This window comes from Egretta garzetta, unplaced genomic scaffold (genome assembly GCF_000687185.1).
Source record: "Egretta garzetta isolate BGI_Z169 unplaced genomic scaffold, ASM68718v1 scaffold30, whole genome shotgun sequence".
Lineage (NCBI taxonomy): Eukaryota > Metazoa > Chordata > Aves > Pelecaniformes > Ardeidae > Egretta > Egretta garzetta.
In genome coordinates, this window is record NW_009258383.1 from 130,353 (window position 1) to 149,630 (window position 19,278).

Genomic DNA, 19,278 nt, shown 5'->3' on the forward strand with positions numbered 1-19,278 from the left:
CCACCTGCTAACCCTTTTGTTTATGGCTCCTCAGAAGTGCTGTGAAAACAGAATAATGAGGACAGCAGCAGCAATTAATTCATTTAGAAAATGTCTACCGTAAATACGATCTCAGCAGATCAACCAGGACTAACGAAACGACGTACATTGTAATACATTCACTTCGATTTCTCCACACAAAGGCGGTAACTGTCCACCGCGACCAGTTTACTTGCAATGAAAGCATTCACCTATTTGTGACCCCTCTTTATCACGTTTTAAAGCGTTTATTTTCCCAAACCCCGAAACATAAATACACACCGATACTTTTTAAAAAGAAACCAATTATAAATATTAAATTGAGGCTGAAGTCTAACCATTCCCAAATATAACTACTACCAGTACCAGACATGAGAAAAATTAAACTCTCCGTGATTCAAACTAAAAAAAAAAAAAAACCACAAAAAGGCAGGGGTTCTATGCATACATTTGTATATAGCTATGCAAAGATAAGTATTTGGGTAAATACCTGCATACAAACTATTTAAAATTGATGCCCTCTTTTAATGCAGCAGCATCTCCTTTTGATTACGATTTCTACTTGCAACAGTAAACGCTGATGTGATGTGACAGAGGTTAACTTTGTGCAGTGTTGGTAAGGAAGCTCAGAAATTTTGGGAGTGAAATTTAAGTGGAGTCTGGCAAGGATGACATTATACATTCAGCGTTTTCTAACAATGAAAAAATTCAAACCATTGGAAAGTGTATGACTTAGAGAAAAGAAAAAAAAATCACTCCTAAGCAATGCAGAGGAGGAACCTCAGGGTCTCTGCTGTGACCACGTTGCCTTCTTTAATGGTTGTAACGCTGGGACAGGGAAGCGCTGAGCTCACACAGCGTAGCTGGTGTGCGGGTGCAACCTGAGTGCCTAACTCCACGGAAGATGAGGTGAGCAGTCATATGAAATACATAGTCCATTAATGCTTTAAGTCTGAGATACATTTACCCTCTTGCAGCAGTACACTGAGAATTCATTTAAGACTGTTCTCCCAGGCTTTCAAAAGAAATTGCTCGGGCTACCCAAACAAGGAGGTAAAACCACTGGCGCTTACAGGACATTTGTTGCTATACATAGGGCAGTAAGATCTACGCTTTGGTTTCTAGGCTTCCGAATCCAGAATCTTTTTTTTCTCCAGCCAGTATGTGCTACCTAGAATCTTAAACCTGAACTAACCATTGCTGTTGTATTCAGTGCCCATATGCTGACTCCCTTAGGACAGTCACTAATACAATTCGAATTCTCCTTTACTATCCACAGAAAAACTACATTTTAGGCAAATCCAAAATGTAGCATTTCATGATGATGTAAATAGAAATTTGGAAAGTAATTTAAACCATTGTGTTTGCCCGTGTGCAAGATACAAGTTCTCTGTGAAAGTTTTTCTACCTCAGCCATAGCCTTTTTTATTCCTTCCCATTTGCCCTTTCCATTTATGCCACCAGATACAGCCTCAGCCCGTGATTTTCTATGGAAGATGTTCCCAGGGTTAATGGCCTTCAGCTCCACCCTGCTAGCCATTAATCCAGAGGAACTACCCTCTGCTTAAAATCATCATTGCTTAAAGACCAGCAAAATAGATTGCCTCTGTAAACAACGCCAGGCAATTCAGGATCAAGAAGTCCTGAAATAGTTGTGGCTTATCATCACACCATCTATTGGTTTAGATTTGCAGGTCATCACACCACTAACAAAGTCTTTTAAGCCCTTCTCCCTCTTCTTACAGGTTGCATAAAGAATTTCCACCTACTGTGATTTTTTTTTAAGCTGCATAATGCCGTAAGATCCTGCGTGGCAAAGAACCCCCTCCTTTTCTAACATTTCAGTATTAATGCGAGATCATATTACATGAAAATTTAATTTGGAAATTTATCATTTAAACTTTGAAAGGAATCCATGGAAATTTGTGACTTATAGCCTATTTTTTCAATTCAGAGCAGATAAAATCCCACATACAGTGCGCCAAGTCATGCATTATTACTTAGTTCAGGTTTGCAGTACCACTAAATCACTTACTGCTCTGTAACTACCCTAGAACAAAGACAAGCAACAAGCAGATGATGTGTTACACTGAAATAAATCACACACGACTAAATTGAAATATTTTACCAAACAGGGTCAAATTATATACAAATGATTGGGAGACTTACAGTGGCCCAGGCTATTCATTGCTGGAAACCAACATACGTCTTGAAATTACAGATTACTTGCAGTTTGCTAGTCATGTCGAATTTAATCAGTAGCGGAATAGCAAGGGAGAAACGGGGGAAAACCATATGTTTAAGGGAAAGTTGCAAAGGAAAAGTCCTCCATTACCTGTAAATTCTGCAACCTCTTAAAGCGCGTAGCGACTCGCCTGTGACTTTCCAAATGTGCATCTCTCACAACACACAGGAATTAAAATTTTTGCTTACTGAAATGTGGCAGTAACAGATTTTCCAAACCCCAGCTAGGATCCTTACCTGCCTGCGTGCGTTGGCGTGTGCGTGTGCGTGGGTGGGTGCGTACTTTCTGTAGTCTGTCTGCAGCATGGTCCTGTTAGCAGCAGGACAATAACTTGCCTCTGGAAAAAGTCCAGCCTGGTATCAATAGGGCCTCACCATGGATCCTCGCCAATGTCACTCACTTGCTCCACTGAAATAAAAGCTACCCCAGTGCAGAACTGGGACACGACCAGATTCAGCTCTCTGATCTCCAGCTATTATTATGCATATATTTAAAAAAGGCTCCAAACGTTTACCGGCATGCAAGCAGTCGTGTCTCAACATGCTAACCAAGAAATGAGGGCGTTATCGCTTTAGTTTCAAATGTTGTGCTGTAATACCCATATGAAAAACCCCACAATGTATGTTGCCAGACATTTAAAGCGGCGACGTATGCGTGCTGAACAAACCAGTGAGGATATGCTTTTATTGCGCCATGCAGTAACCGTTATCTGCGTTTTCTTAACCACTCGTTATGTATTTTACGTAGGTTCGAGCTAGTGCGATTGCTCAGGATGCCGATCAGAACTACGACTATGCCAGTAACAGCGTGGTTCTTCACTTGGAGCCCGGAGACGAAGTTTACATTAAATTAGATGGAGGAAAAGCGCATGGAGGAAACAACAACAAATACAGCACATTTTCTGGATTTATTATTTATGCTGACTGACAATGAGTAAAAAGACCCACCAAACCAGTCCAAAAATGCAGCTTGCTCTTCTGAGCAATGGATTTGTGTGGCAGAAGTCAATGAAACAAGCACCCCAGCAGAGCGACCACCGAACACCTCAGTAGCAGGGGAAAAAAGTCGAATGCTACCTGATTCACATCTGTACAACACAGAGAAACCTTATGTTAAAAAATTACAAACCAAGTTAAGCAGATGTGCGATCCACTACCGCCAAAGCAAGTACTTCCTCGTTGTTAGTGTCCATGTGAATGAAGTCCTACATAGATCAAATTTTTATAGGAAAAAAAAAAACCAACCCAAACAACCCACCTAAGGACGCTGAGTTATTTCTTCAGTGTATATGATACTTTGACGTGTTATGATCTTGCTGCTTTATCCATACTTCAGCTTTGGTTCTTGTGACTTGCTAACAATGATGCTTGGAGTCCACTCATAGTGTGGTGAGGAATGATTTTACAATAAAAGGAAGAGGTAATCAAAATATACTTTCTCTCTCCAAAGGAATTGTTTGCCTTGTACTTTTCTTACCCTTCCACTTAAAACTAGAAATGAATCAGCTTCAAGCCTTAACTCAGTGTTCCTGCTTTGTAGGTTTACATTAGACTTTTAACATAAAATCAATCCAGTGGAGTTGTTTAAATTTTGTCTTCCCCTTTCCTGAGGAAAAGAATTTCACACATACTAACCTCTCCCCCCCCCCCCCCCCCCCCAAAAAATATATAACTGTTGACAAACTATTCTGTTGGACCGAATCCCCGATTCCACCGAAGCCAATGGCAAAACTCCCATTGAGGTTAGTGGAAAAAGGATTTGGCTTTTAATTTGTAAACATGTGTAAATATATATTTAGGCAATATTACAGGCCCATTCTTGATGGTTAGTTGTGTAAATATTTAGCAAGCCTGGCATCCACATCCTCAGACTAAGGTAGAGTGTTTTCTTTGCAGCAATTAGTCTTCAGTAGTCTTTTAGGACTTAGTCTGTACTTGGGTACTATTTTGAATAAAATAGTTATGACTTAACATACTGCAGATGTTCAACTAGAATTTCGTAGGAATATAATAGGTTCAAAGCCGTGTTTTGTCTTAGGTGTCTTGTCTCACTGAAGTCAGTGGGATTATTCCCACAAAGGAAGAGTAGGAGATCTGACACGTGAGAAAATGTCGTCACGCAGACCTTTTCCATGGTAGCTAGTTACCAGTTTGTAGTAAGGCGTGCCTATGGAAGGGACACAGATAAGCATATTACCAAAAATGATAACACATATGCAAAGAAAGAAGCAGATATTTACATGCAAAAAAAAAAAAAAGTGTGTATTAAAACCTATTTTTCTCATTCATATATATATAGATAGATATATATATAAAGTTTCAAAGAAGTTTAATCCATATAAAGGATTAATGGCTTGGAGAATTAAACTAAACACAGGTACTATGAGTTACATAGTTATAAAAATGCTTTAAAATCAGTCATACCAGTAACGTCCACAGAATATTTTTATTCAGAGAATGGATTTATTGTTTGTTTTGGTTTTGGGAGGGAAGGCTGTCGATTTCTCTCAGGTTAAAACTCGCAGATTTCATTCTAAACCTACATTTTAATGAGATAATTAACTAGCTCCTTAGCACAGCCGGTTATGTTATTTATTTTTAACGTTTTGGCAAAATCAAGGTGCCATTTCTATAAATTGTCAAAGAGCACTAGAGGCTACCCCTAACATTTCTATTTCACATACTCTGCCACAAGCAGCCTTGTTGAATGTACTAAGGGTACAAACTCGGATTTATCTGCACTAAAATGCTGGAAGTGTCTGCCTCTGTGACAAAAAAGCTCTTCAGTGCTGGCTGCTCAGTAAAAGCCTGTACGGATCTCTCTCAAAATCTCTCGTTTGAATGAGTGAAGCTTTTCTTAAACAGAACGTGTTACCCTTTCTGTTTCGAGTCATCCAGTTCCAAATAGATGCCAAGTCAGTCTAGGCTGACTGAGAGGATCGCCAGCCCAACTCATCCAGGATTTACAGAGGGACGTTGTGCTGCCAGTTGCTTCTGTATTCTCTCACCAGAACGGTAAATGCTTTTACTTTTTGACAAAGTGCCAGCCTATATCCGTACATTGTAGTGGTCACTCCTGTTTCTTTTCTACGAGGTAATGTATTTTAATAACAGATGTTATTAAACCGACTTCGTGTCTGCTTGTTCCACTGTTGCTTTTCCGGTTAGCGCACTCCTAACAGCAGGGTAGCTAGAGATTTTCTACGTAGCATCAAACAGCAGCGAACCAGGCTAGAGATCATTTACAGCTAAGCCATGAGTATTTACCAAGGCATTTACTGGAAAAGCTCACTACTGCAAGGCGTATATGGTCAAATTTGAAGAAGAAGCTTTTGAAATCAGGCTACTGCTGCTACTGGGTAAGACCATTTTTTTTGACAAATCACCTGCCCTGGTTAAAGTCAGACAAGAGCAAAGAACACACTTTATGTGAAAACCACATATAAGGCAAACATTTCTTCCTTTTTCATCATATCTCGATACACTGATTTGTAAAGACTTATACCACAACCTTTGTTATAACTATTGCAACTCATTAAAACCGTATTATGTAATATATTTTGACTTTTGGTGTTGCATCCTTACAAAAAGAAGCTGGTTCGCGGGTAGTTTCACATGATGGCTGTGGGATTCCAAAGGTCCAGGATAAAAAATTCATGCGAGTAAAAAAAGACATCTGTAATGATACGGCACGCAGTTTAAGAGGTCATCAAATTGCTTTATTCAAAAATACGTTTTTCCATGTATTTTTTACACTTCCAGTTAAAAATAAGTACATTCTTAAACTAGAAAGAAATAATATCTTTTTAGAATTATTTGAGATTTCGTTCGCCTTCTGTTGTCTATGGAAGCTATGTAAAAGTCCCAGACCTTTTATCAAGCATTATTTAAAGAATATAAGGGTAATTAGAAGATTGGCAATATTGTAAGAATTAAAATCACCCCCTGGAGAAGGGGAATTGAAACCCATAATTTCCTTCAAAGTCCAGATGATGCATCTTCAAAAATATTTTTTGGGTAACTTTTAATAATAGTATTAATTATTCTCTAGAAACAATTATTTTAAAATTTCAGTTGAAAAGATTTTGCAGGTAGGCTCATATCCGGTAAATCATTCATGAACAGACTTTTAGAAGTGAGACAATGCAGAGGGAATATGTAATTTTGTTGTTCTAATTAAAAATAAAAGTCATAATCATTTTGTTTGTATCTAATCAGTAATTTCCAGTTTTTCTGAAAAGAGCCAGGTTTTTAAATGACCGCTCTCCTGAAACAAATCTGAATTTTATCAAGCTTCCCTGTAAAACAGGAATATTTATTCACTATTCCTACTTAAAAGTCAACCACCGCTTTGGATTTGCCAGGAGTATTTTATCAATTTTATCTTGGGATATGCCTCTAATTAGCATTTTAGGAACGATATTTTTAAGGATATGCGAATATCCATGACCTCCGTATTTCATCAACCTATTCTTAGTGTGCACATCATGAGCGATCAGAATTCTGTCTTCATAGCCTTCATTGATCAGCATATGAATCCTGCAAAAGCAAAACGTATACCCGTCAGTGAAAGGTTCTCACCCTGCAACAGCACAGAACTGAGCACGATTTACATTTTTTACATTACGGTGCTGCAGGCCTGGATTATAACTGAAAACACTTATTTTTAGGTACTCAGAAGACACACTCCTCTCCTTATATTTAATTGAAATCAAAACACTTATTTTGTTGAATGAAAAAAAACACCTCTGAAAACACCACCACGCATCTCAAAGTGGAGAAGGAAAACTCTTTCCGGCTGGCACCTGGCTTTGCATTCCCAGCCCCATTAAGTCCACAGAGGAATTCAAGAACTTCAGCGCCACCAAGCATGGGACACGGGTTTTATATACGTGAGTGAGTAATGATTTCCTACATAAACTCCTTCTCAGCATGATTGATTCATGGGCTTAGTTCTTGCTGCTGCCACAAAGCTAGTCCCATTACCTTTGTTAAGGACCAGGGTCTGTCTGTGACGGGTCTTTTATGAAGCCTGTCTCATTTACACAAATACTGTCACATCTTTCGTCAATTCCCATTTAGCAAACCAGGTTAATAAAAATTTTAAGCTGCCAGCATCATAGTCCATATAGAGTTATCATCCAAACATGTTTCCAAGACGTTCGCTGAAGAAGATAAATAAGATGGGCATTGCACAGCGCTAGCATATGCCAGGAAATAAGAGGAGTTAATAGAGCAGCCCAGCTAAACAGACTTGGCAAAATGACAACAAGTCAGCTTGGAAAAAGAAGTAATCCTTTCGGTCACTCCCTTGTAACCAGCCTGCCACAACAAGCCCTTCTGTTCCACATTTCCCTCTGGGAACCTTAATCCCTTGCTCAGCTCATTTTTTAGAATTTATTCGGTGGGTGTCTGTATCGGATGACTGTTAAGTTTCCCACTACGCTTCCGTTTAGTTTGGCAGTAAACTGCAGCATTAAAGTGGCAGAGACAGATAGACCAGACCTGGAAAGTGCTCGTCCCTCATGAAGGCACCCAATTCCCTCGTTTGCCAGCACTGTGAAATTCTAACTCTTACCTTCCTGACTGTGCTTTGATCAGCAAGAAAGCAAAACGCTAGTTTTACAAGTAACCATGCTGCATCTTAAAGTTTTCATTACAATTCGTTATGAGGAGATACATGTAGCAGAATCAAATCAACATGGGCAGCAGGAAGAACAGAAGTAAGATAGAACTTGGTAAAAAACTTTCATAAAACCACCATAAATAGTGCCATACAGTGCACAATACTACCTATACCATAGGATTACAACATCCCAAGTATCTTCTCCAGCTTGAAATATGGAGACACCACAAGCCAACCAGAGAAAGAGAGCAATGACACTGGAGGGACCAAGTTCTTTGCTGACTAAACATCTTCTTAGAATCATCTCCTTCCATATTTGGACTCATTTCATGGGTTGGGGAGGCATACGGTCCTTTATATTCCATATTCATCGCTGCTTTTTGCTCATTGCTCTAAGTTTAGTTAGTACTTGCTTCTGACTCAAAGAAAAACTGTCCCTGAAAAAATCCAGTTTTTTACTTGCATTGGCAGTAGGTTGCAGCAAAAATGTGTAAGTACACACACAGCTAAACTGTGTTTGAGTACATATAGCATGACTACAGAAGTTTACGTTTTGAATAGACAAGACCTGAACATGTATCTTCCATTTAGTATTTTTATCTACACATTTAAAAGTCAATTTCATTTCCACCTCTCTGGTGCTGTTTGACAAGAAAAAAATACCTAAGGAGATTGTCACTGCCATCGTATGTCCAGTGTGGATGCATCAAAAGCCCAACAAAATCCATTTAATGGCACTTCTAACTCAAGTGCACATATTCACGCCATAGAATGAGAAGACAAACCTTTCATATTTTCTTTCTATAAACAGCGTGCGGCAAGAAATATTCAAATGCCAGAGTGTTTAAGGGGAGACATCGGTGGCTGAGCAAGTATCATGGATGGCATGAAAACTTGGCCATGGTTGAATGAGCCTCTACACATATTCCTCACGGTGCTTCCGTACACGCTGACCTCCCATGGCACAGGAGAGGGGAGGAGGCACAGCAGAGGGGAGCAGCTTTACCCATTCTAAATGTGAAAACCACAGATTCATTGCAACAGTTTGAAATACTGAGCAGCAAGACTGAGAGCCCTGTTTAAGAGAGAGGAATGATTTCTAGCGTGAAAAGCAGCAGCAAACACTTGGCAGTATGCAGAATAGTAACCACAGCACCTTCTTAAGAGAGAACAGCCTGAAAACAGAGGAGAAAATCTTGAGGATAATCTGACAATCAGGGGCAGGGAAGCTATGTCTAGAATACAGGTGAAAGCTAGAAAGTTACTTCATTAGCGGTCAGGGATCATAAAATCTTTCTCATCAAAGAGAAGAATTGTTTCTGACTCTGGAGGGAAAAAAGACAAAGGTAGGTTGGCACCCCACCCCTCAGAGACCTGCCATGTCACTGCACACAAGCACAGGTTGTTCAACAAGGCCAAGTGCCGGGTCCTGCACTCTGGTCACAACAACCCCATGCAACGCTACAGGACTGGGGAAGAGTGGCTGGAAAGCTGCCTGGAGGAAAAGGACCTGGGGGTACTGTTTGACAGCCGGCTGAATATGAGCCAGCAGTGTGCCCAGGTGGCCAAGAAGGCCAATGGCATCCTGGCGAAGGGCAACAAAGCTGATGAGGAGTCTGGAACACAAGTCTTATGAGGAGCGGCTGAGGGAACTGGGGTTGTTTAGTCTGGAGGAGACTGAGGGGAGACCTTATCACCCTCTACAACTGCCTGACGGGAGGCTGTAGCGAGGTGGGTGTTGGTCTCTTCTCCCAGGTAATGGGCGATAGGAGGAGGGGAAATGGCCTGAAGCCGCGCCAGGGCAGGTTTAGATTAGATATTAAGAAAAATTTCTTCGCTGAAAGGGGTGTTAAGCACTGGAACAGGCTGCCCAGGGAAGCAGTTGAGTCCCCACTCCTGGAGGTATTTAAAAGACAGGCAGATGAGGTGCTTAGGGACATGGTTTAGTGGTGGACAGTTAAGGTTGGACTCAATGATCTTAAAGGTCTTTTCCAACCACATGATTCTATGACTGTGGACAAATAGCACAGGAGGATCACACCTCTGGATGGAGTGAGAAGCCCATTCCCAGCTGATCCTACCTGTCTCAGACAGTTTGGGCAAGGAATGCATCTCCTTGGCAATACCTTGTGTTAGCACAGCACAACAGATTTGCTGTGCAGCCAAGCTGAGACTGCCTGCGCTGAAGGGAAGAGGTATCCTGCCACTGGGGCCAATATTCTCACATCTGTAAGCATGAGAAGCATAGGAGTTCTGAGGAGACAGGAATCTCATCCTTCAATACAGAGAAAGGGCAAAACAAGAGGGGGAGGAGAGTGATGAAGTGTTTGGAAGAACAAAAGTCTGGTTTTCAGGACAGAAGCAGGGATCAAATCCATCCAAGACAACTGATGAGTTTTGCTCAGTTAGGGCATTCCTAAGGAGATGTAACAGGCTCAGATGGTACTTAGTAGCAGCACTAGGTTTCCAATAATATGTTTCAAACAAAAGCCAAACCCAAACGTAACTCCTGTATCTCCAGCCTTTTCTTTTTTACAGTCTATAAAATTCAGTAAATGATAAAGTTCAACGAAATCAGCACGGAATTAGGATGGAGAATGAAGTTTAAAAAGCTCTTGATCTTTTTTTTCAAGTAACTTTCCACAACACTATGATTCTTTGTCTTCCTTTGTGGACAGAAGAAATTATACATGCTGCCCTAAAGATGTGACAGCAGCAGAAAAAAAAAAGTCATTATTTTAGTAGGAAAAAAGACAATTTTTAACAGCAAGCAGAATTACTCTGTGATGCCCTTAAAACAAGTACCAATAATATTCATTTGTCAATGGCAATGTTACAGCTCAAACTGCATGGAAGCAGATACCTCGCAATTCTTTCGTTGTCGCTCGGCATGTCGATTTCAGGATGGAACTGGTACGTCAGAAACTCCGTACCAAACAGGTCATACTCTAAATAGCATCCCAGTTTAGCAAATTCCAGAAGTTTCTTTGTATCAAATATAGTCCTACAGAACATACATAACACAAAGTCAGCATTGCAGCAGAAAGGAAAAAAATCTCATGGTACGAGGACAGGTATTTTGCAACTTCCTACTTGCAAGGAACAAACCCAATAATCTGGAGATTCAATTCACCCTTTTGAAAAACAGGACTCCTGTTGACACATGCACCTTAAGCTGATACACAGCGTTGTCTTTCTCACATTCATCTGGGACTTCATGCATTAGAAAAACCAAAACAAACCCAACTCTCCCCCCATGAAATAATGAAAACATTTATGATAATCTTTAAATGGAAACAGAAAAGTTACTTACTTTGATATCACTAAACCTCTCAACAGACAACCTAGCAAGGAAGGACATTTAAGGAAGAGTTTAATTCATAGTGGCATTTTAAAAAAAGACAATGGATTACTTATACAAGACAGATTTACTTTCCCAAAAGAGTTACAGGAGACGGCTACATCCAGGGCTTGTTTCATCCATCACACACCGGTAATACACAACTTTGTCTTTAGTTTCTATTCTGTACAGTGATGTTTCGAGATTGTCATTAGAACAGCAATATATCATTGTTTGCACTGGGATCTGGCCAGAACGCTTTAAGGAAACGCTCTCACCAAAATATATAATTGCGCTGTGAGTACCTGGGACATGGGCTTTGCAGCAGATTTGAAAAGTGAAGGAACAAAGCTACTAAAACCCATCAGTCTTTCAGAAAAGAATGGCAACTGAAGCAGAAGCTCTCTGGAATACTTTTTTTTTCTTTGAAACCCTTTTACCAAGAGTATAAGACATCCAAAGGAAAACAAAAACACTCAAGCGATACATTACACATTTATCTTTATAACCACAATGCTATTTCTTTCATCAAAGGGAGAAACAAGTTTCCTCAAGAACAGCACAGTTAACCAAAAGGGCGATAGTTTAACTTTTTTTTTATTATTATCATTGCAGATATTGTTGTCACAAAGTAATTTTACCCTATACAATTACATCACAGTCTGTTGCTATGGCAATGACTGATGTCACCATTTCAATATTATGACTTAACAACAGGATCAAGTAGGAGGAACAGATGGGTTGAGAGAAAACCCTTGTTCAAATGAGCCTGCCATCAGCAGGAGTCTAAGACTTGCCAACTGTAATTAATAAAAAATGTTATTTTAAAATAAATGTTACAATTTACAGAGATCGTACATTTATTACCAAATGCATTTTCAAAGTGCAGAGCAAGAGAACAGGTCATTTTAGATCCAGACCTGCTCAGTTCACAGGGAGACAGTAGCCAAGAGTATCCACCCCTGTGCAGGTGGCAAAAACCACCCAACGATGTATTTCAAAATCAGAACCAGAACAGTTTCTTCTGAAAACTACCGTTTGTGTGTGCTTTTGGGTGCTCTGTCCCAGCAAAGAGCAGGAGAGCTTAATTTCATCAGCCGTTGGGGTCCCCTTGTAAGCCACAGGGGTGTAGCAGCAGCAGTTCCCAGCTCAAATTGCTAATCTCTGTGCTGGAATTAGGTGTCTGGGCAACACGTGTGCCTGAGCAGCCCTGGACACATGGAAAAGGAGATGGGACACAGGGAAGAATCCTGTGGTTTGGACTTCATCCATAAATCACCGCAGGGACATCCACCAAACCATTATCAAACAGGCATTCATAATAGTTGCTGTGAGCCTTCTAACAAAAGCTACTCAAGTGAATCAGTGTTGATCTCTACCAAGACACCTTTATAACCTTAATCCCTAATAAATGGCCAAAGCCAAGACTCAATAGCTTTTGCTTCCCAGCTTTTATCTACACCACAGTTTCACTATGGACACTCGCTACCTTTTATTCTACGGTGCTATAATTGCAAAACATGGTAGCCAGCCTTTTAGTTTTTTCATTTGACTGTAAATCCACCTGAAAACTACCATTCTCTCTATGTCAAAAGCAGGCATGAAATATGGAGCTATGTACAAATTTATCTCACATTTAAGGGACTGAGATGCTCCCACGTGGATTCTTCTCACTGGAAGAGACTTAAAATGGTAAATGCACATTGCAAAGCCAAACTTCACAGTAGTTTAGAGTCTACGTTATAGCAAGTGCCAACCTGAATGTGTGAAAGTAATGATAGAGGGAGTATAAGGAAATGTCATACTGTGCATCAGCGGCTGTTAGTGAAACTGCACTTCTGTCTTGACTGTTTTCCTACTTATATTGCTTATTTTCCACCAATAAATCCCTGAATTCAACGTTTTACAGCAGTGTATAAAGGCAAAACCCATAACTGTATGTTTATGTTTTACCAAAATGGCTACTGACACCTGTAGCTTGCTCAGTCCTCTTTCATACAAGGATTTAAGTAATCAGTTTTTCTTTAAAAATGAGAGAAAAATATAGCTATAGATAAAATGGAATGCAGGTAAATACATAAAGAATGCCCATATCATTTATATAGAATCAAATGTAAATAAAATTTCACGGCACTGAATTTTACGCTCCTAAAATCCCCAAGTAAAAGATTGAGCTCTGTGTGAATACAAAACACCTGTAGCTGGATTTACAAGCTCTTAGAGCCTATAACCATTAGAAATTTGGAGCACAGTGCTCCTGCCTGTGTTACACTCACACTGAGGGCAAACAATCCAATTGCTGAGAATCATATGACCACAAACAGGCTCCATTATTCAGCAACTGGCCAAACTAATCAATGCTTGGACATTTTCCAGCTCACCATGAGCAGCACAAGGTCACATAAAACTGATTTGGTAATAGAGGCTGTGTTTCTAAACTGGAGAGAGAAAAGCATCTCAATTCCTCTCCACGTCTGATGTGGGGCTCCTGTTTTTTGCTCTCAAGGAAACTGAAAGTTAGCTAGTTAGCTCTCTGGTCTATGCTAAGAACTATCCAAAACCCAACTATTTTTTCTTTTTAAGCATTATTTCTTATGTCTGTTAGCAGAACTGAAAAGGTCTGGCTTCTGCTTTGATCCAGCATCCAGCCAAATCAAGGAGTTCTCCATTAGTATCTGAGAGACTTTGGTCAGGCCCTTAAGAGCGGCCCAGTTTTCAAAAATGCCGGAAGCCCAGCAGCTTCCCACCCAATTTGGTCAGGGCTGCTCAGTGCCCAATGCTTTGTAAATGCAGTGGTTTGTGCCGGGATACGAACTAAAATGGAATCCCCATTTTTTTAAAATGTGGCTACAGTTATTCCTAATCTCGCTCCCAGGCCTGCAAAGAGAGCATTTAAAATCCCCAAACCTCTTTATCAGTGTGAACCTAAAAGCTGATCCCTGACTGAAGTGCTGGAAGCTCATCAAGCTCTATAGGAGCAGTTTCGTATTTTTAAGTCAGTAAACTTGAAGATAATTCTCCATGTCATGACCCCAGTGCACAACAGAAACCCAGCTCTTTGCAGAGTAGCTCCCCCAGACCCCCGTGGGTCGCAGCAACGCTGCCAGAAGGACGGCCAAATAGTCTGCTCACCTGTCGAGGTGAGACATGACTGTCTTTGAAGCATCGGCCCCAGCTTCCTGCAGAATGCGGATAATCTGGAAAGGTGCATCGCTGCTCCTGCCGGGGTGGATGATAACGGGGCAGCCAAGCTGCGACTGAGCCTGCGCCGTTGCCTGAAGCACTCTGTGTTCGCTCTGAGTCAAAGGCCAGGAGCAACCTATTTCTCCCACCACACCGCACTTGATGTTAGTCCCGTCCGCTCCATTGAGTATCTCATCAACAATAACGCCTGTAAGCTAGAGACAGGAAAAAGAGAGTTTTGGTTATTAATACTATTTGTGTTAAACAGCATCAAACTTGGCCTATGGATGCTGTGCTAGTCATACTCCTGAGGTCTTTCTGAACTTATTTAATTAACAGTTGGGTGTGTGAAAACACTGCAGTTAAAATCTGGTTTCTGTCAACTAGCATTATGCTAGCCATTCACTAAGACCAAAATAAACACAAAGCAAATCAATTTAACAGTATCCAGTCACACGGTTGCCCAGGTTTGCCAGGAAAGCTGGGCTACATACAATTTGAACACTGATTTAGACTGAGACTAATTTTTCTTTAAAAAAAAACAAGCTAGCTCAGCGTGAAACCTGTGCCTTGCACTCCTAATTGGCTCCAGAAACAATTCAATGTAATTTCTTGCTAAACAGGGGCTCGGAGAATAAGGAAACCTTGTCACTCAGATAGGGAACGGAGAAACTCTGGCAGTGATCCTGAAGAGACAAGTTTAAGGCAAATCCTGCTTGTGTGAATGCTGACATAAAATGACAGGAGCTCCAATGACTCCAGAACTACTGGAAGAAAGCTCAGCTGACAAACTTACAGGGTCAGAATTAGCTTGCTTTTAAAATATTCATGAGCAAAAAAGACACCAGAATCTCCTAATAAACATGGTTTCTTATAACAGCTTTAGTTTTTCTTTTCCAGAACAGGCCATATACCTTAAAGAATACATTCAGAATTCAGAACACGAAATGCACTGATGATGACTCTTTAACTCTTTGGCCCTGAATGTTAGCGAAATCATGATTTCAAGGAAGAATAAAGTGAACAGAGGAAGAAGGAAGGTTTGCAAGCAAATCCAGGAAACCAAAAAACCCCACACCAATTTTCAATTAAATCTGTAACTTATCCTTCCTCCACACCTTGTCTCCTCAATAGCTTCATATAATGTATTGGTAAATACTTAATCTACACACGAAAGTCAGTCCAAGCAATTACAGGTTACAGCAGGTTTCTGTCCAATGCTTTATCCTATGATACAGGGTTCACTCCTCTCCTGAAGAACAACTCTCCTGCAACAACATCCTTGTGTCACTAAATAGCTCAGCTAGGTCTGGCAACAAAATATTCAGATTGTCTTTGCCTAATCAGAAAACATATAATTACATCAAACTCACTGGCAAATGAGGAACCACCAGTTGTCACAGATCAGTCACTGCACAACCCCTTCTAAGTAACCAGCTGTCTTCTGGACTGGATTAAGTATTTATTGCCCGCTGAGTACAGGACACCTGTGGGTGTCCAGAAGCCCACCACATGCAGAAGGGCAACGTTTGCCCCAGGAAATCTATTTGTACCAAATTTCAAGCAATGCAAGAATATGTAGGCAAACTAGTACTGTTCCATACAGCTTGGGCCAGCTTGGGTCCAGGGTGGTTGGCAGCACTGCATAACTTTACATCTGCTCCCGTTTTGACCATTGATTTTTAAAATGAATTTGACTCATTTGTAAACTGTGACAGATTTTTAAAAAATCTTCTCAGCTCTGTTCATCTGCATTCACAGCCTCCTGCCTTGGAGAGTTCCCTTCCCTCTTCTCCCTATCACCACATTTTCTTAATAAAAGATGAATGAGTATTTATTATTATAGGAATATCTGGGGACCTTGGTCATTATCAACACATCGTCTTACGTGTCATACAAACAATTTGATGTAGACTCTGCCCTGAAAAGTCTGGACAAATGGTAGAGAAGAGAGATATAACAGCCAGCGTGAGCAGAGCAGTGATTTACAACTGTCCTGTAACTATTGCAACTATTTATGCTTTTTTACAAGAATCTCATTAGGAAGCAATTAGCCGGAAAAAAAAAAAGAGACAAAAGAGGCAGAAGGGATATACTGCTTCCTAAAAATTGTAAAAAGAACAGGATAATTGGTGTGGTGCCAGATACCCACACATGAAGTACTTTATTTTCCTTTTACTGTTGCGTTGTAGCAAATCCCTGAGGAAAACGGAGCTTAAGAATTGGAAACACTGACAGATAATCCCAGCGCACACGAGTAGCATTGGTCCAGCTGTACCACACAAGTTCCCACGGTGAGAACTTCTAGATTTCATCTATTTTGCTGCAATTTCTATCCAACTTTGACTCACCCAGGGATAATTCATAGGGGAGAGACTTCGAAGCAATGGTTAAGACTTACCTGCTCCACTGTCATGGCCTGTGTTTGAGAAGAATGAGTGGAATCCACATAAAACCCAGCACCAGCAATAATATGGACTCCAGTTTCTTCAGCAAGTTTCTTCAAAGTATTCATATCCCGTTCAATTCCTGTGGTTGTGTTTTCCACAATTGTCCCACCACCTGCTGCTTTAAAATGCAACAGCTCCTCCTTTACAGCATCTGTTTCCTGATACAAAAGAAGGTTTTCTTTATGGCTGTAGGGATTTTGCCTAATCCAAAACAAGTTCTTCATCTCAATGGGCCCATCAGACAGAGGCTCTTGGCCTGGAGAAGGTGGACAAAAAAAGCTGCTGTAGTTCATAGTTAAGTGTTCATGAGTCAACGTATAGCCAAGGCGGTCCGGATCCACAGGGCCCAAGACAGTCTGCACTTTCCCTCCCAAGGAAGGCATTTTTCTTCAGCTAAAGGAAAAAAAAAAACCAGATTAAAAGAGTCTGGGAAGGAAGAAGAAAGGAGACAAAAACATTTTGGATGGAGCAAACATTTCTTACAAAATTTCTGAATTCCCTCCTCTCTCTCATGCATGTACCTACATGCTGTGTGTGTTCGCTGGAAAGTTTTCAAAGCTGTTTCCAGTAGAGTGGTCAATATGAAAAAAACAAAGCCTTTATTTTACTCAACTGCACTTGTATCAGCACTCTAGCAATGTAAAAATACCACATTCCAGTACAGGGAAATCATCATCCTTTATTGTGCTACAGTCAATATCACATTAAGAATAATGTTTCCTATTTAATAACAACCACTGTATGTTCATTTAGGATTCTCTGCTCTTCAGCAGCTGTCGAATTTTGTCAGCTTGAGCCACCAGATGAACGTACTTGGCACCAAGGCTGAATATTCCTTACTGGTACGTTCATTCTATTTATCTGTGTCCTCCAAGACTGACTATCCCCCTCGCACGCCAAGGAAGCTGTCCCATGTTTGGGCACCTTGTCTGCCCCTCTGTATGAGGAACACTGGGACGGGGATGATCATCTGCTCCTTAGACTTCCACAGAGGCTCAGGTTCTCCTGCCAGCTGCGCTGAGGAGGTCTGGAACAGCCCGGGACAGCTCCTCCAAAGCCAACAACAGTCACTAAAGATAGAGCGTGGCCCCCAAACTGTGGGGCAGAAGCCCAAGTGCTTTTCCCATCAGCTTAACTGGCCAAATATTTACCAGTTAAGAACAGACCTTAACCTAACACTTAATTTATATGGCTCAGCTGCTAAGAGACTTTCTTCTTCATCTTTAACATGAACAAAACATTGTTATTTCTCAACACTTCAAATGAGCGGTGACAAAGACGTGCATTGAGGCCACTGTCTGCAGTTGGTTCATGTCAAAGGCATCTGCCCTGTGCAAGTTTGGCCTGACTCGCTACAGGTCAGAATTAGCTGCAGCTCTCCCCATTGGGATTTTGGGGATTTTTTTCTTTTGGGGGTGGGGGTAGTCTTTTTCATTTATGTGCCATATTAACATTAAACATAGCTGACTACCCAGCTCGTGTTAGATCTTCCTGATGCTAGTTGCAAAGGCTTGAGGATATATAGTTATAATCCCTAGTCAACCAAAATCATCGGTTATGAAACAAAATACATGTTTAATCATGACCAGAGGACAGGACTAACTAGAGCATGCATTATTGATTAAAGAGAGGGTCTTTCCCATTTCTGTCTCCCTTTTAGTGAATAGTATCATAAACACGGGTTTGTTACTGGTGAAGCCCTCGGAGGACGCTTTCATTTTGACTGCTGAAGTTAATCTACCAGGACGACAGCAAAACTGAAATCCAAAGGGCACTGAACTCTACATATCAAAGGGCACAAGAACGTCAAAGTCTCTTTGGGGGTACTTTCATCTCACGAGACGCAGTCACTGTCAGAGGACCAATGTATGAAAGTGACCCAGCCCCTGCAAAAGCCAGGTATCCCCTGCCTAGTGAAGTCTGTAGTGCTGGTAGTTATGTTAACATGCAAACTTGGCCATCCATGAGAAAGGACTGACTGCCTATGTTTGCTTGCCTTGTGTAAAAGCAGACTTCGGAAGAACTGTTCTTTTATGAATTTCATTTCTAGACTAGTGTGTTGACTTGTTTGAGGAGGCAGAAGAATAATTACTCTCATAGAACAGACTGCTGGCTGATTAATGTAATGATTTATTTTTTGCCAAATAAATTAAGAAGTGCATGATTTCAGAAAATATTATTCTTGAGCAAATAATTAAAAGCAAAATACCTGTCTTAGTCAGAAACTGCTACTAGCTGCAATTCAATTAAGTTGTCCAACCCAGTCATTTGTTCTATCCTTGAACAAAGCTGGTGCTCTATAGAGCAACCCACTATTTTGGAGAAAGTTCAATGATCTGAGTCATTCTTATAGGCACAGCAAAGAGACTAAGATAATTCTAAGATAACTGCATTACCTTTGCTTCCCTGCCCCCCCC

The 19,278-nt window shown here is 40.7% G+C and overlaps 2 protein-coding genes across 3 annotated transcripts in view; one reads left to right on the plus strand and one right to left on the minus strand.

The window, feature by feature from the left end:
- Positions 1-3,190, plus strand: part of C1QL3 (complement C1q like 3) — a 23,311-nt gene extending 20,121 nt beyond the window's left edge. The window contains exon 3 of the mRNA XM_009641175.2: positions 3,011-3,190. Within this exon, the coding sequence (XP_009639470.1) occupies positions 3,011-3,190 (180 nt within the window). The remainder of the gene's footprint in view (positions 1-3,010) is intronic.
- A 3,400-nt stretch (positions 3,191-6,590) lies between these two features.
- On the minus strand, positions 6,591-17,244 carry PTER (phosphotriesterase related). 2 transcript variants are annotated; one of them, XM_009641570.2, is made up of 4 exons: positions 16,813-17,244; positions 14,361-14,626; positions 10,752-10,892; positions 6,591-6,801 (listed from the first exon to the last, which is right to left on the minus strand). In XM_009641570.2, exons 1-4 carry the CDS (start codon positions 17,242-17,244, stop codon positions 6,591-6,593), a joined length of 1,050 nt encoding a protein of 349 aa, XP_009639865.1. The 2 variants fall into 2 exon arrangements, with proteins under 2 accessions (XP_009639865.1, XP_009639873.1); XM_009641578.2 differs by lacking the exon at positions 10,752-10,892.
- Between the last annotated feature and the right edge of the window lie 2,034 nt (positions 17,245-19,278).